Source organism: Mustela nivalis, assembly GCF_964662115.1.
Source record: "Mustela nivalis genome assembly, chromosome: 4".
NCBI lineage: Eukaryota > Metazoa > Chordata > Mammalia > Carnivora > Mustelidae > Mustela > Mustela nivalis.
This window is the reverse complement of record NC_139023.1, coordinates 118,533,204-118,551,763: the sequence shown is the minus strand read 5'-3', so window position 1 is coordinate 118,551,763 and position 18,560 is coordinate 118,533,204. Positions and strand designations below refer to the sequence as shown.

Sequence of the window (18,560 nt, the reverse complement as noted above, 5' to 3'; positions counted from 1 at the left end):
GTCGAGCCTACTTAAAATAAAAAATATAATAAGAAAAAAGAGAAAATACATTTATAGTACTGAAAAAATCCACATAGAAGTAGACCCATGCATGTAGTTCAAACCCGTATTGTTCAACAGTCAGTTTTATTTAGAAGAATTACTTCTTTATAAGTACATTTATGACATTCACATTCTTTTTACATAGATAAAATCCCACTATTCATAATGGGATTTTTATTTGTTGTTATTTTTAGGCTATTCCACAGATCTCTTTATTTGATAACTATATTGGGTAGCAAAACAAATGTAGATAAATTCTCTGTTCAAAGTACCACTTCCCAAATTCCTGGATTTTCATTTCCTTTCCATCATCCCTCAAATATATTTTTCATACTTGTAAAAAGTAACATAAGTGAACTATTAGGAAAATATAGTTTGAAAATTGTGGCAAATAAAGGTAAAGCTGCATGCCTACTTAAATATAAGACCTTTAGACTCTAAGAGTCTAACATAATCTATTATACAAATTTTAAATATAATTAGTGCCTTTCAGTTTTTTAAAAAAAATTTTTGGTAATCTGCACACTCAACATGGGGCTAAATTCATGACCCCAAGATCAAGAGTCAGATTGCTCTCCCAACTGAGTCAGCCAGGGGCCCCATTTAGTGCCTTTCTTTTAATAAAACACAAAAACTAGTAATATTTAAACATAAAATATGTGTCACGTTCCATCCTTGGCACTAGAAATATAAATGTGAATAAGGTATTTACCTGTCTCTGAAGAGCTCAAAACATGTCAAATAAATTTCAGTGCAACACAGTAAAATAAAACAAGTGCAAACAAAGTATTCTAAAAGTACAAATGATAGAGAAACTAACTCTGCTGAAAGTATCAAGAAAACCTTAAGAAAAGGAGGGAAAGAGAGAGCTATTTCAGCAGGCTCTTCAAAGTTCACAGGACTAAAGTCCTTTTAAAAAACTGGCTTATTGGCAAAACTACCTGAATCATGTCTAATAAAATTCACATATGACCTTACTTGCCAATTACTACCACTTTAAGGTAATCAGATACTAATCATCTTACAATTAAGTTTGGGAATATAATCCTTCCAGTAGAGATGATAAAATGAGTAATTTAATTACCAGCAGTTTGCTTCCTTGGGGTAGTCCGAATGGAGTATTCAAAGTCAGGTACTGCTCTGCTACTCAAGTGAAGATGGTAATTTCTTGCTTCATCCAATAAATCTCTACATTTTAGATTCTGCTTGACAATCTGTTCTTTTGCCACAACACCCATAAGAAAATCAACTGGCAACAACGGCAAACGAACCTAAGATCATGAATGTAAAATTTAATTTGTAATTAGTTAGCTCACACTCTACTTTGTAGTATTTTAAGTATTTTGAGTTGTCTTTTTAAAACTCATTTACCACCCAAAGCCTTTCTAACATGTGAAGGAAGTTCAATGAGCCAAGTTCTAAAGTGATTTCTAGTATGGTCTAATGAAATCAGATTACATATTAAATGCAACCTCCCCCCTTTACATACAGATCTAAGTAGACTGGATAAAATAATTCAGTTGTATTCATTCAAGTTTCTCACTTCCAAAAATGGTAGTGTCATAATCACAAGGCCCCACTGCTGCTAGAGAAAAGGCACAATCAAAACAAAATTGCCATGTCTGGGTTTTTTTATGCCTTTTAAAGCCAAACTGAACAAATGGAAACGGGATTTCTTTGTTACTTGAACATTCATAATATGAAATCAAGTGTTGTTTCCTCCAAATCAGTCACCTTGGAAGGTTATATATTAAGTCAGGGATGCATCCCCACTTTAAATAGAAGCACTCACCTTTCTTCCCTTAAAGATGCACTGGTTTTCTAGTGGATTAAGGGGATGATCAAACCAGGGAATGTGATTTGGAGTTAAAAGTACATATGCATACACACCAATAAGATAGCTGCAAAATAATGAAACTTTTTTTTCTGTGACAAACTTATTTTCAAAGTAATTCTTTTTTTTTTTTTGACAGATTTTATTTATCTATCTGACAGAGAGAGATCACAAGTGGGCAGAGAGGCAGGCAGAGAAAGAGGAGGAAGCAGGCTCCCTGCCAAGCAGAGAGCCTGATACAGGACTCGATCCCAGGACCCTGAGATCACGACCCAAGCTGAAGGCAAAGGCTCAACCCACTGAGCCACCCAGGTGCCCCTCAAAATAATTCTAAGGCCCATTTATTATCTCCCTACCCAGGTTACCCCGTTGACAGTAAGTAAGTAAATAAATAAGAAAAAAGCCACGTTTCTGAGGTTACAGAAGTGAAACTGTGGTGAGGAAAGAAAATGGAAAGTTATGTCTTGTGGTTCTTCCCAGATAGGAAAGTAATTCACTACAATTTAGAAACTTCATTATAAAACAATAGTTACTTAGAGCTGTTTCCTCAGAACCTATTTCTATCAGCATAAATAAAATATTTATTACTACAGTTTCAAAGTGCTATCTTTAACATTCAGGTTAAAAAACAAAGAATGATATTTCCAATTAAATGTAACAAATTCAGACGTATCCTTAAAAAGCACAGTGAGTAAATACCGAAGTAAAGAGAAAGCCATTTTCACATTGTATTACACAAGGATTTCTACATTCCTTTGGATAATCTACAGTATTCATGATCAATCAAACACTCAAATTTGCTTCCATCTCATTTCATTTCTATACACAATCTTATTTCAGTCCCTACCTGTGCAAGTGTTTCATCCAACCATTTGGAATGATGCTGAGGATTTGCAAGAAGCCACTTGATGGCTGCACTATAGACCTGCTTTTCATTCTCAATATTTAAATCACTGGAGGACAAAAGCTTATGGAGATGTTGGGGTGACACACTTACAAAGTCTTCACACTCCACTACTTCAGTAAAATGCTCACAGGCATACTGATCCGCCATGTCCATTAAGTCTATTCGGTTGTGACTTTCAGCAAAGGCTCTCACTGCCAGGCAGTTGGAGGGATGAAAATGTAACTTCATGTATTCACAACAAGCTCTAGCCACCAGTTCAACCTGTAGTATACAGGCTGCGTATAAGAGAGGCTGGACATTGTCAACAGTCAAAGTGAGCCGTGAAGAATAGACAAATTTAACCAAGTCTTCTATTGCATCACCATCAAAATCTCTGATCTCAATCAGTGTTTGCTTGGCTTCAGCCATTTCGGAGAGAAACATGGCTCTGAAGTAGGGGATAACACAAGCCAATACTAGTTTGTGACAAGAGATGAGCTTTGAGCCAACCTGTTCAAAACAAAAAAACAAAAGGAGACTCGGTTTAATATAAAAATCAGTTTTAGATCAACATTGAGAATGTGGTAGCAGGGACAAAATCCACACAGATTTAGTATATTTGTTTTAACAATGCAATCCTTTGGTCACTTATTTTAATGTAGGCCAGCTGCAATTTTTTTCTTCCAAGTAAGCCACTTATCATCTATATATTATCTATTTATGTATATATACTAAAATCATAAACTATGATTTTCTATATTATCTCAAATTTCAGGAGCATTCTGTGAATGAATGAGAAGACACATCATCTAGCACTACTTGGGCACTATTCTTGTTTTTGGTTTGTGTGTCCCTTTTTTAAAAAAACTTTTTTCCAGTTTTATTGCTATAACTGACCATGACATTTTGTAAGTTTAAGTTGTTCAACATAGTCATTTCCTACATATATATATCATGAAATGAATACTACAACATTTAGTAACTAATAACCTCACAGAATTACAATTTTTACAATTTTTTTCTTACATAATTACATAATTACAATTTTTTCTTTCCCTGTGATAAGAGCTTTTTAAGATCTCTTCTCTTGGGGCGCCTGGGTGGCTCAGTGGGTTAAAGCCTCTGCTTTCGGCTTGGGTCATGATCCCAGGGTCCTGGGATCGAGCCCTGCATCGGGCTCTCTGCTCAGCAGGGAGCCTGCTTCCTCCTCTCTCTCTGTCTGCCTCTCTGCCTACTTGTGATCTCTGTCTGTCAAATAAATAAATAAATCTTTAAAAAAAAAAGATCTCTTCTCTTAGGGGCACCTGGGTGGCTCAGTGAGTTGGGCACCCATCTCTTGGTTTTGGCTTAGTTCCTAATCTCCAACGGGTCATGAGAACAAGCCCTGAGTTGGGCTCCACACTCAGTCTGTTTGGGATTCTCTCTCTCTGCCCCACCCCCTACCTGTGTTGGGGCACACACTCTGTTCTCACATAAATAAACAATTTCATTATAAAAAAAGATCTCCTCTCTTAGCAACTTCTAAATATACAATACAGTATTATTAATTATAGTCACCATGTCAGGTACTATTCTAAGTGCTTTTCATGTATTAACTCACTTAATGGTCCCAATGCCCCTATAAGTAGGTACTATGAAGATTCAGAATTTATCAGAAATTGTGATAGCACAGAAATAATAAACCATTATTTAGCAGTATTTACTATGAGCTTAACTAAAGTTTTTCATTTCTTAAATTATTTTGAAATAATATAATAAAAAGCACTGAAATTATTTTGAAATAATATAATAAAAAGCACTGAAATCTTAGCACCTTTTTGATAAAAAATTATACTACTGTTAATAGTTTGCTGTTGTAAATGATACAATAAACTTTGCTGGCACTGAATCTGTTCTTACTCCATTATCTCCTATAGATAAATTTCTAAAAGTAGAAATCGTATTTCAAAGTTTAGGTGCAGTTTGGATACATACTGATAAATTGTCTATTTCTAATCTACCTACAATATTTGTGCCATATTTTTGCTGAAACTTATTTAAAAATATTCGTCAATTTGATGAATGAAAATATTATCCCACTGCTTCAGTTTGTCTTTTACTAATATTGAATCATTCATTAATTTTGGGCTATCTGTATCTATTCTATGAACTTTTTTCTATGACTTTTTTCATATATATTTTTAAGAACTCCTCATATGCTTAGAGTGTGAATCATCTGTCATATATATTTCAAGCTTTTCTTTTTTATGATGTACTTTTTTATTCACCCCCTATAGATTTTTACACAATCCAATCAATCTTTGTCTTTATGATTTCTGCCTTAGGTACTATGCTTAAAATTGGAATCTTTCTAATATTCCATTAATATTAACTTCAGGTATTCCAGTATTTTTATGATCTTACTGTTTTATACTTACATCTTTATTTCCATCTGGGGAAGGTTTTGGTACTGAGTATCCAGTTTTCCCAGCACTTTATGTTAAATAATCATTAAGTACAAGTAATAGGATAGTGTTTTACCAATTTTCCTGTTTGCATGTAGCATTTTGACTATATAAATACACTTATATTGTGTCTCATTATTTAGGAATGAATTTTAAAATGAGAACTTCTAAAGAAAAAGGCCTGAGGAGTATTACAATATATAAAGGCTTTTGTTTATAAATCTTCCTCCCTGACCTTTTATCACTAATTTGGAGGAAAAATGAATATCTCTTCAACAAATACAAGGTCATCATTTCCGTTAGTTATACTGTATTTAATTTTTTAAAAAGAATTTATAAGGCAAGATTTAGATTCTATCGAGATTCAAGGTGTAACCTAGACTAAAGCAGAAAGCTTGGCATGTTCTCAAATTTACTTCAGCCCTAAGTGGGATCTGAAACCTGATATTAAACATTTTAAAAACAGGCTAAAAATATCTTTTTTTCTTTTTTTTTAAGAATTTCTGCATATGCCATGGCTGGGATTTAGTTTTTATACAAATATTTGTAAATCTCACGTGACGTAAATCTGCTTCAACAACCTGCCATTACATAAATAGAATTCTACAATTTCCAGTTAAACATTAACACTGCTTTTTACTCTTTTTAAAATTAACATATATTATTTTATTTATTTTTTTTAAAGATTTTTTAATTTATTTGTTTGACAGATAGAGATCACAGGTAGGCAGAGAGAGAGAGAGAGAAGGAAGCAGGTTCCCTGCCGAGCAGAGAGCCCGATGTGGGGCTCGATCCCAGGACCCTGGAACCATGACCTGAGCCAAAGGCAGAGGCCTTAACCCACTGAGCCACCCAGGCGCCCCAACATATATTATTGTTTCAGGGGTACAGGTCTGTGATTCATCAGTCTTACACAACTGACAGCACTCCCCATAGCACATACCTTCCCCAACATAAACTTATTTATTTATAAAATGGTGCTCATTTTGGAATTTAAAAATCAGCTAATGACATTATATACAAATAGTAAAATAAATCTGGCCAATGGCCTTTTGAAAAAGATTTTATTTTTTTTTAAAAATATTTTATTTATTTGAGAGAGCACAAGTGGAGTTAGGGGCAGAGGGAGAAGCAGACTCCCCACTGAGCAGATAGTCTAATGCAGGGCTTGATCCCAACAATCCAGGATCATGTCCTGAGCTGAAGGCAGATGCTTAATCAACTGAGCCACCCAGGCGCCCCTAAAGATTTTATTTTTAAGTAATCTCTATACCCAAAGTAGGGCTTAAATTACAACCCCAAGATCAATAGTCACACACTCCAATGACTTAGCCAGCTCAGTGGTCTTTCTAAAATGTGTGCCGTAAAAGCAATAATGGTTGAAGGAAACATACTAATAAAAGAATGTAAATATGACTTCATATTAAATAATAATCCTCAAAGTTGTATGAATACAAAAAGTGAAGTTTATGTTGAACTGAGCATTATAAATTGTCCATAATCCCATTTGACTTAGTTGTTCTATGACAGTTATATTCTGACAGTTAAAGAAATGTTGACTTAGAATTAAGAAAAAAATCCAGGGGCACCTGGGTGGCTCAGTGGGCTGGGGCCCCTGCCTTCTGCTCAGGTCATGATCCCATGGTCCTGGGATCAAACCCCGTATCAGGTTCTCTGCTCAGTGGGGAGCCTGCTTCCCCACTCCTTCTCTGCCTACTTGTGATCTCTGTCAAATAAATAAATCTTTAAAAAAAAAGAAAAAGAAAAAAAAAAGAAATCCAATAACAGACTTGTTAAAAGATAAAGTTGTTTTTTTTTTTTTTTTAAGATTTTATTTATTTGTCACAGAGAAAGAGAGCAAAAGCAGGGGGAGAGATGGACAGAGGAAGAAGCAGGCTCCCTGATGAGCAGGGAGCCAAAATGAGGGATTTGATCCCAAGGCCCTGGGATCATGACCTAAGCCAAAGACAGACACTTAACTGAGACACCCAGGCATCTCAAGTTGTAATACTTTCTAATGAATAGGAACAAAATATACCATAGCAGAATTATCTGATACCCTTGGAAAAAAAAACAATGATAGTACACATAATGATCCAAATAGCTGATATTTGTTATCTATTCTATACCAAGCACTGCCATAAGGACTTCACCTGTATCAATTCACTTATACCTCACAAAAACCATCACTCTTATTGTACAGTTGAAAAAATGATAGTCCCTTTAAATTAATGAAGCATTTCTCATTCCCAAAAGATCTCTGTCATTGTTTAAAACAGTATTTTAGTTTTTAATCACTGTTTGTATGGGAGTTTTATTTCAATCTATTGCCTAAGTTATAAAACAAAGTTATGAGTTTAGTTCTCACTCATCCCAAAATGGCTATATCCCTATTTTTTACTTAAGAAAGTTTGTATGTACTATGTTGTAAAAAATCATTCTAAAATTCAATCATAAAATTTATAAAATCAGTAATACTGTACTTATATTCCATTCATACACTGATATGCTGAATGGTAATTGACTGAATTCAAATAGTCAACTTTACATTTCTTGTTTTTGCCAAAGCCAGTGTGGGTCCCTGAATTTCACAACAAAGATGGAAATTAGAACAATGGTATATATAATATTAAACATACCATACAGAACAAAAAACTTAAGTGTTCCTACATTAAAACATATACATGGTTAAGTTTTACACAGAACTAGAATTATATAATGGTTTTCTTCTCAATATCTTAGGGCCCAGAAATACATAAGGACAGTAACAGTTTAAGGAAAGAAAATATAGCCATTTATTTGTAATGTAATAGTACACTCCCAGACATTATGGGCCTGAAACTCAAAGCCTATGCTTTCAGCTTATAGACTTTTGTTGAGTGCCCTCTGATCTGATTCTTCAAGTATGCCTTCAAGCCCTATGACTGAGCTCTAAAAACTTGTCTGATCAGGAGTGGAAAGCAAAATCTAAGAGACTCCAAAGTGGCAAAATAAAGGTGGAAAATGCTGCATGAATGCGTATGAATCACCAAAAAATCTTTAATATTACAGTGACATATAAGAATAGTAAAAATCACCTTAAACAAGTGAGGAACAATTAGAACATGGGTTCTTCCACACTGCTTTATCACTTTTCCAAATTTTATTAAAATTGTCTTTTGCAACAGAATAGCATGATTCTATAGACCACAGACTTAGAATTTACTACACTTTTTTATCCAAGTCTGAATAGATTCTACTTCACTATCAGGTATAGATAATCTCACTTAAGGGACAATTGTTTTAAAGTAGAGGGTAAATTACCAGGTAGGAACATATACTAAAACACTAGTGCAACAGAATAAACACCAAGACTTCCTACCTTTCTAAGTAATTTCTAAATTCATGAGTTAAAAGCTTACTGGTCTACAGCAATTGATTAATTTCAGTAATAGTAACTTGAACATTTTAAGGTTCCAGAACTCTCAGAAGTTAAATTAACTAAGAAATAAGATTAACATATATTAGTACAATAATTTTATCTTATGCTAACCTCTCTATATGTACCTTTCCTTATGTCCTTTCTCCTTCAATAAAAAAGGACTAAAACTAAAATCATCTTGACTGTAATAAGTATGGCACCAAAAATTTGCCTTGTGTGGTTCTAGAACCACCCCCCCCCCCCAGTTTTCATAATGCAATAAAGAGACTGAAAAGAAAAAAGGAGTCTCACCTTTAGTGTGACATCACAGAGTTCTCCATTTTCATAAAATCGGAGAAGGGAACCATGAAAATCTTTCCAAGCTTCATTTGCTTCAAAGATAAAGGAGTCTTCTCCATCACCATCACTAATTGAAGACCTATTCTTTATTTGCTGATGCTGCTGCCTTTTCACCTTTGTGGAGTGATTCCTAGCTTGTTTTGCATTCACAGATTCTGAAGCCATTTGCAACATTGTTCTTTTAATATAGCTCTCTTCTCAAACATCTCATTTATTCTTTTGTAAAGAGTGGGAGAAGGCAGAATGTAGATGCTGCCCGTTAACCTTTAGACATTTTTCAAATTCCACTCAAATTGTCCAGTTTCCTGAGATTAAAAAGCAAATAAAACACATAAAAACACATCAGAAGAAAAAAATCATTAGTAACTATCATTTATCAAACTACATATATAAAATGACTACATAAATTGTTACTTTAAAAAGAACAATTAACTTCATAGCTTTATGGTAAATGTCATATAAGTTACCTCAGTTATTCCAGTGAAGGAACTCCTTTATTTTTATTTTTTTTGAAGGAACTCCTTTAAAATCTAATTTGAAAATTCTGGGAAGATGGTGGAATAGAAGCATCAGGAATCTGTCTTCCCCACTTAGGCAACAATTGCACTGGCTGAATCTGCCTGCTATAACTATTTTGGAACTCTATGGAGTCTGCTGAAGACGCAATTTCCACAGAAAAACTGACGTGTTTAATGTTGGTCAATTTAAGCAGTAGCAGCAGCCCATCTCCACATTCCCAGTCAGGTTGCAAGTAATAAGCTGTGTGCACATTCCTGAGAGCTTGCAAAATTAAAAAAAAAAAAAAAATTTTTTTTTAAAGATTTTTATTTATTTATTTGACAGAGAGAGGTCACAAGCAGGCAGAGAGGCAGGCAGAGAGAAAGGAAGGGAAGCAGGCTCCCCGCTGAGCAGAGAGCCCGATGTGGGGCTCGATCCCAGGACCCTGAGATCATGACCCGAGCTGAAGGCAGCGGCTCAATCCACTGAGCCACCTAGGCGCCCAGCTTGAACAATTTTTAAGAGTCAGAGTGAACAAAAAGGACTCAGTTCTCCAAATATCAAGGATCTCTGCTGATTGCTGACTACTGCTTCTGATCATAGAGGTGTAGATAAAGTGGTGGATAGCCATTGTTAATACACTTTCACCTATTGTTACAAGTCCCTCCCTCTTGGCTGAAGAGACTTCCAGAGAATTTAAAAGGTTTGTGTCCTTCCTTTCTACTCAATTTTTTGTTTCAGTTTTGGTTTTCCCTTTTCAGAAGCAAGACATAAAAAACCCAGAGTATATACAAGGAAAATTAGAAAGTGACAATGCATGCCAAGGGAAATGCTCAGAAAAGACCTAAGAAGACCTTAAATTATATCTCAGGTTGGTCTTCAGCACACAGATGGCCTACAATAATCAAAAAGAGGAGGGGAAAGTAACAAAAAAATAGCAGACCTTAAAGAATTGGGTTAAATCTGGACACTGATTTCCAGAATTACATTATTAGATTCAAATGTCCAGTGTTCAACAAAAAAAAACCCAAAACATATGATGGAACACACTGGGGGGGGGGGGTGGCAGGCAGACAAACAACAAACTGTCCTAAAAAGGAACTAACAGGATTTATACTAAATGAAAATTTTAAAACAACTCTTTCAAAGATGCTCAAAGTACTAAAGGAAGATATGAAGTTAGGAAAACAACCAATACCATCAAACAAAGAAACATAAAACTAAATAGAGACAAAAAAGAGTTTCTAAAACTGAAAAGTAAATTAACTGAAATGACAAATTCACTAGAGGGACTCAGGACAGATTTGAACAGCAGAAGAAAGAATTACCAACCTTGAAGACAACACAATGGAAATTATCAGCCCTCCAGAAAAAAATGAAGCAAGATGAGCAGAACCTAAAAGATTTGTGGAATATCACACATACATACACATTGTGGGAATCCTAGAAGAGTAAGAAAGAGATAAAGGGGAAGAGGGAATATTTTTTAAAAATAATGACTGAAAATGTCCCAAATTTGATGCAAAACATGAATATAAACATTCAAGAACTTCTACATAAGAGGAACTCGAAGAAGACACACAAAGACATTAAAATCAAACTTCTAAAAGCCGAAGATTAAAAGAACACAACAGGAGAAAAGTGAATCAGATACAGGATTCCTCTATAAGAGAAGGAGCAGATTTTTTTTATCAGAAACTTCAGAAGCCTGAGAGGGTGGGCAGATATGTTCAAGGTAGTAAAAGACAAAAACTGTCAAAATATTATATCTGGCAGTAATGGTCTCCTAAAGTGAGGGAGGAATTAAGACATTCCAAGATAAACAAAAACTGGGAGAGTTTGTGACCCATTAGACCTAGCCTGTAAGAAATATTCAAGAGAGGGGCACCTGAATGGCTCAGTGGGTTAAAGCCTCTGCCTTCAGCTTGGGTCATGATCCCAGGGTCCTGGGATCGAGCCCCACATCAGGCTCTCTGGTCAGCAGGGAGTCAGTTTCCTCCTTTCTCTCTCTGCCTACTTGTGATCTCTGTCTATCAAATAAATAAATAAAATCTTTAAATTAAAAAAAAAAAAAGAAATAGTCAAGAGAGTCCTGCAAGGTTAAATGAAAGAATGCTAAATAGTAACTCAAAGCCATATGGAAAAATAAAGAGTTCAGAAAAAGTAAACACATGGATAATTACAAAAGCTAGTATTACTGTAGTAATGATTTGTAACCACATTTTGTTTTCTACAGATTTAAGAGACTAATACATGTAAAGAAGAAAAAGCATTTATTAATGTAAAAGCTGGTATTAGTGTAACTTTCATTTGCAACACCAAATCTTGTTTCCTATACAACTTATGGGAAGAGAACACTTTAAAATAAATAAAAAATAAAAAATTTCAAGTAGAAATTTAATAATTATTAGTTGTGGTCCAAAGACACAAGCAAGTTAAAAAGGAAAGGACTGAGAAAAATATTCCATGCAAATAGTAACCAAAATAGAGCAAATAAAGCTATACTAATACAGATAAAATAAACTTCAAGTCAAAAAATATTACAACAAATATATATTAACAAAAGATCAATATAGCAAGAAGATATAGTAATTACAAAGATTTATGCATATAATGACAAACCATGAAAATACATAATAGAAATGAAGTGACAAATAAATAGTTCCAGAATAATAACTGGAGACTCCAGTACTCCAGTCACAATAATGGAAAGAACAACCAGACAGAAGAAATAGAGAACAATACAACACAATAAACCCACTAGGTCTAAGACATAAAAACACTTTACCCAACAACACAAAACACATCCTTCTCCAGTGCATATGGGACATTTTCAGAACAGACCACTGTTAGGCCACAAATTAAGTCTCATAGATTTAAAAAGATAATCAGCAAACCAAGTATCTTCTCTAATACAACAGAATGGATTTAGAGATCAATGTCAAAAGAGAAATGGAAAATTGGTGGGACTGGAAAAATTATTACATTTTAAACAACCAATGACTCAAAGAAGAAATCCCAAGGGAAAAGAGGAAAATACTTAGCAAAAATTGGACAGCCACATGCCAAAGTATGAAACTGGACCATTTCCTTACACCATACACAAAAATAGACTCAAAACAGATGAAGGACCTCAATGTGAGACAGGAATCCATCAAAATCCTTGAGGAGAAAACAGGCAACAACCTCTTCAACCTTGGATGCAGCAAATTTTTCCTAAACACAGCACCAAAGGCAAAGGAAGCAAGGGCAAAAATGAATTATTGGGGCTGCATCAAGATAAAAGCTTTTGCACAGCAAAGGAAACAGTCAACAAAACCAAAAGACAACTGACAGAATGGGAGAAGATATGTGCAAATGACATATCAAATAAAAGGCTAGAATACAAAATCTATAAAGAACTTATCAAACTCAACACCCAAAGAACAAGTAATCCAATCAAGAAATGGGCAGAAGACATGAACAGACATTTCTGCAAAGAAGATATCCAGATGGCCAACAGACGCATGAAAAGTGCTCAACATCACTTGGAGTCAGGGAAATACAAATCAAAACCACAATGAGATACCACCTCACACCAGTCAGAATGGCTAATGGTGAGAAGTCAGGAAGTGAGAGATGTTGGCAAGGATTCAGAGAAAGGGGAACCCTCCTACACTGTTGGTGGGAATGCAAGCTCATGCAGACACTCTGGAAAAAGTATGAAGGTTTCTCAAAAAGTTGAAAATTGAGCTACCCTATGACCCAGCAATTGCACTACTGGGGTATTTACTCCAAAGATACAAATGTAGTGATCTGAAGAGGCATGTGCACCCCAATGTTTATAGCAGTAATGTCTATAATAGCCAAACTATGGAAAGAGCCTAGCTACTCATCAACAGATGAATGGATAAAGATGTGGTGTGTATACACACACACACGCACACACGCACGCACAATGGAATCTTATGCAGCCATCAAAAATGGACTCTTGCCATTTGCAATGATGTGGATGGAAACAGAAGGTATTATGCTAAGCAAAACAAGTCAATCAGAGTAATGAAAAGAAGGGCCATCTGTACCCCAATGTTCATAACAGCAATGGCCACAGTCACCAAACTGTGAAAAGAACCAAGATGCCCTTCAATGGACGAATGGATAAGGTAGATGTGGTCTATACACACTATGGAGTATTATGCCTCCATCGGAAAGGATGAATACCCAACTTTTGTAGCAACATGGATGGGACTGGAAGAGAGTATGCTGAGTGAAATAAGTCAAGCAGAAAGAATCATTTATCATATGGTTTCACTTATTTGTGGAGCATAAGAAATAACATGGAGGACATGGGGAGATGGAGAGAAGGGAGTTGGGGGAAATTGGAGGGGGAGACAAACTATGAGAGACTATGGACTCTGAAAAACAATCTGAGGGTTTTGAAGGGGTGGAGGGTAGGAGGTTGGGTGAGCCTGGTGGTGGGTATTGTGGAGGGCACGTGTTGGATGGAGCACTGGGTGAATTCCGGTACACTGAAGAGAAATTAAAAAAATTAAAAATATTAAAAAAAAAACAAAAAACCAAGTCAATCAGAGAAAGACAATTATCAGATGATCTCACTAATATGTGGAATTGGAGAAAACAAGGCAGAGGATCATAGGGGATGAGAGGAAAAAATGAAACAAGATGAAACCAGAGAGGGAGACAAGATTTCCTAAGATTAAGACTGTTAATCTTAGGAAAGATTAACTGAGGGTTAATCAGTTAAGGGTTAACCCTCAAACTGAGGGTTGCTGGAGTGGAGGCGGGTAGAAGGGTTGGGGTGGCTGGGTGATGGACACTGGGGAGGGTATGTGTTATGGGTGAGTGCTATGAATTGCATAAGACTGATGAATCACAGACCTGTACCCCTGAAACAAATAATACATGTTAATAATAATAGTAGAAAAAAAATACCTAGCAAATGAAAACAAAAACACAAGATACCAAAACTGATAGTAGCCACTGTGAAAGCATGTTAAGGAGGAAACTGGCAAGACTAACCACAGGTGAGAGGGTTTCCACAAGCACAGAAAAGGGAGAAGGGCAGACCCCACATCAAGACTGGCACTGGAAAAACAAATCCCCACAACATTTGGCTTTGAAAACCAGTAAGGATTAACTTCGTGAGTTTTTACAGTCACCGGGGCTTAACTCCAAATACTTAAAATCAGCAAGGCCTGGCGCTGGGAGAGCCAAAAGGTGGTAGGAAACTGAGTCCTTGCCCTGAAACACCCAGCAAAAAAGCAACAATTTCAAAAGCACCTGGGGTATGCAGGAAGAAAAGTCCTTTAATCTCAGAACATACACTAGAGAGGCAGGGATTTTAAGGAGACTTCTTCAAGAATGAAAGACTTGGTAGGTACCATTTCTCCTCCCACCCCCAGGCTTAGACTGCTGGACACTTCTGGGAATACACTCCATCTAGCTTGCTAACACAACATGCCCTGACCCTGCATTCTCCTGCAGATCTCCCCCATCCAACACTGTCCCACTCGGCAAACATCCCTCCAAAGGAGCTCCTGCTGCAAAACATCCTATAAACAGCCCAAGTGGGGAAAAGTACCACTCCAAAGTGACCCCTGCGCTGGGGAGAGGGGCAGATAACAACATACACCAGTGCAATTGCAGCCTCAGAAGACTTACTGGGGGCAGGCATCTGGTCTGATTGCAGGCCTGCCAACCAAAAAAAGCCTCTCAGGGAACAATGAAGGGAAAGTGTCCGGAAGTTCAATGTTACCACAGCTTCAGCACACAAGCTGAGGGCAGGTATCTGGTCTGACCTACTAACATCACCCAACTAGAAGTCCACAGTGGCCCCAGACTAGCCACTTAACAGCACAGGGACCAAAACCCTGCAAACAGCAGATAAACTGGGCCATTCCAACCAACTGAACTTAAGACAAACACAGCTCAGCCACAATATCCATAGGATGGTGCATGCAACATACATAGGAGATACCCCTAAAGTGCCTGGTTCTGGTGAACAGGGGATGCTGTACTACAGGACACCACCAGACCTCTTCTTCATAAAGCTATACTTTCAAGAACAGGAGATGTAACTGACTTTCCCAATACAGGGAAACAAACACACAGAGTTAGATAAAATGAGGAGACAGAGGAATATGTCCCAAATGAAAGAACTGGACAAATCACAGCAAAAGAGCTAAATGCAATTATGAAGATGAACAACACACTTATAAATGATTCAAAGTAATGGTCATAAAGATACTTATAAAACTTGAGAAAACAGTAAAGGATCTCAGTGAGACTGTCACCAAAGAGATAGAAAAGATAAAAAGAACCAATCAGAGATGAACTCAATATCTGAAATTAAAATTGTACATACTAGAGGGAATCAATACCAGACTAGAAAAGGCAGAAGATGGATAAGCAAACTGAAAGGGTAATGGAAAGCAACCAAACTGAACAGAAAAAAAGAGAGTAATAAAAATTAAATAGGCTATGAGAACTGACTGACATTGTCAAGTATAACAACACCTAAATTATAATGATCCCAGAAGAAGAGAGAGAAAAAGGAAAAGAAAACTTATTTGAATAAAGAATAGCTGAAAACTTCCCAAATCTGGGGAAAGAAAGAGACATCCACATCTGGGAGGTAAAGAAAACTCCCCCCAAAATCACCCCCAGCAAGGCCTATACCACAACACATAACAAAGTGACAAAAAATAGTGAAAAAGAATTTTAAAAACAGCAAGATGGGCGCCTGGGTGGCTCAGTGAGTTAAGCCTTTGCCTTCAGCTCAGGTCATGATCTCAGGGTCCTGGGATCAAGGCCCACATCAGGCTCTCTGCTCAGCAGGGAGCCTGCTTCCCCTTCTCTCTCTGCCTGCTTCTCTGCCTACTTGTGATCTTTCTCTCTGTCAAATAAATAAATAAAATATTTTAAAAAATCAGCAAGAGAAAACAATTACTTTTATACAAGCAAAACCCCATAGAGCTGTCAGCTGAGTTTTCAGCAGAACACTGCAGGCCAAAAGGGAGTGGCATGATAGGTCATGCCACTGAAAGTGCTGAAAAGAAAAAAAACCCTGCAACCAAGAATACTCTACCCAGCGAGGCTATCATTCAAAACAGAAGAGAGATAAAGAGTTTCCCATACCAACAAAAGTTAAAGTGAATTCTTTGAGTGAAAAGGAAACACTCTAATCAAGAACAAGAAAACCAGGGAAGGAAAAAATTTCACAGGTAAATACAAACATAATGAAAATACTAGATCAATCAGTTATAAAACCAGTACATAAGATTAAAGCACAAAAGTAGTAAAATCAATTATTTCTATAAAAGTCAAGGAATTCACAAAAGGATGTAAAGTATTACATCATCCACATAAAATGTGGAGAATAAACATTTAGTACTTTTAGAATGGGTTCAAACTAAGCAACCATCAATTTCATATAGACTGGTATATGCATAAAATGTTACATGTGAACTTAATGGTAACCACAAATCAAAAACCTGTCATTGATATGCAAAAAATAAACAAAAAGGAACCCTCAAGCATATCGCTAAAGAAAGCCTTCAAGCCACAAGGAAAGGAAGCAAGGGAAGAACAGAAAAGAACTACAAAAACAACCATATAAAGTAACAAAATGGCAATAAGTCCATATTTATCAATTATTACTTTGCATATAAATGAACTAAATGCTGTGATCAAAAGACACAGGGTAACTAAATGGATAGAAAAGCAAGATCCATCAATACACTGCCTACAAAACACTCACTTCAGATCTAAAGACATACTAAGACAAAGTGAAGGGATGAAAAAACATTTATCATACAAACGGAAGTTTTTACTTTCTGTTTTTACAGAGCTGGGAATGTCCACAATAGCCAACAAATGGGAAGAGCCCAGATGTCCATCAACAGATGAATGGATAAAGATGTGATGTGTACATACACACACATGGAATATTACACAGTCATCAAAAAGAATGAAATCTTGCCATTTGCAATGATGTGGATGGAACTAGAGGGTATTATGCGAAGCAAAATAAGTTAATCAGAGAAAGACAATTATCAGATGATCTCACTGATATGTGGAATTTAAGAAATAAGGCAGAGGATCATAGGGGAAGAGAAGGAAAAATGAAATAAGACAAAACCAGAGAGGGAGACAAACCATATGAGACTCTTAATCTTAGGAAACAAACTAAGGGTTGCTGGAGGGGAGGTGGGTTAGGGGCTGGGGTAACTGGGTGCTGGGTATTAAGGAGGGCACTTGATGGAATGAGCACTGGGTGTTTGTTATATGCAACTGATGAATCTCTAAATTCTACCTCTGAAACTAATAATATGCTATGTTAATTAAGTTGAATTTAATTTTAAGATTTTTAAAAATGAAAACAAAGGTGGGTAGCAATATTTATATTGAACAAAATAAACTTTAAAACAAAGACTGTGACAAGAGACAAAGGAAACTACATAATGATAAACAGCTACAACACAACAAGAGGATATAATAATTATATTTATGCATCTAACATGAAATCATTTAAATACATAAACTATTAACAGACATAAAGAATTTCACTAACATATTAATAGTAGGGGACTCAAACACCCTTACTTATATTAATGGATAGATCCTCCAGACAGAAAATCAACAAGGCAACAGCGGCTCTGAATGACACACTGGATCAGACAGATGTATTCAGAACATTCCATCCCCAAACATTTGGATGTATTCAGAACATTCCATACCAAAACAGTGGAATAATGAATAGGCTAATCTAGAAATCAAAGAGGAAATCACAAAATACATAGAGACAGATTAGAGAGCAGCAGCTAGCATAGAGCTCCTTAGATGCCATGGCTTCAATAGCACGGTAGCTCCCACCAATTGTGAGTGTCACCAGCCTCTCCCCAGCAGGCCACTAGCAGTCCACTACCCCTGCTCCTCCATAACTATGTGCTTACTGAAAGTGTGTAATCAAAACTGCCAGGATGTCAGAGGAAATGCAACAGGATTCAGAAGTGTGCTGCTCAGACACTGAATATAGGGAAGGACACTACAACCCACATTAAGGAGTTTAACAAGAAGTAAATCCCACTTTGCACA

At 36.2% G+C, this 18,560-nt stretch overlaps 1 protein-coding gene across 9 annotated transcripts in view; it reads right to left on the bottom strand.

The window, feature by feature from the left end:
- KLHL8 (kelch like family member 8) overlaps positions 1 to 18,560 on the bottom strand; it is a 57,277-nt gene that overhangs the window by 18,149 nt on the left and 20,568 nt on the right. For all 9 annotated transcript variants that reach the window (XM_082726655.1, XM_082726651.1, XM_082726649.1 and 6 more), the window contains 3 exons: positions 8,919 to 9,271; positions 2,724 to 3,272; positions 1,127 to 1,313 (listed from right to left, as the gene is read on the bottom strand). In XM_082726655.1, coding sequence (XP_082582781.1) covers positions 1,127 to 1,313; positions 2,724 to 3,272; positions 8,919 to 9,140 — 958 coding nt within the window. In that variant the 5' untranslated portion in view covers positions 9,141 to 9,271. The remainder of the gene's footprint in view (positions 1 to 1,126; positions 1,314 to 2,723; positions 3,273 to 8,918; positions 9,272 to 18,560) is intronic.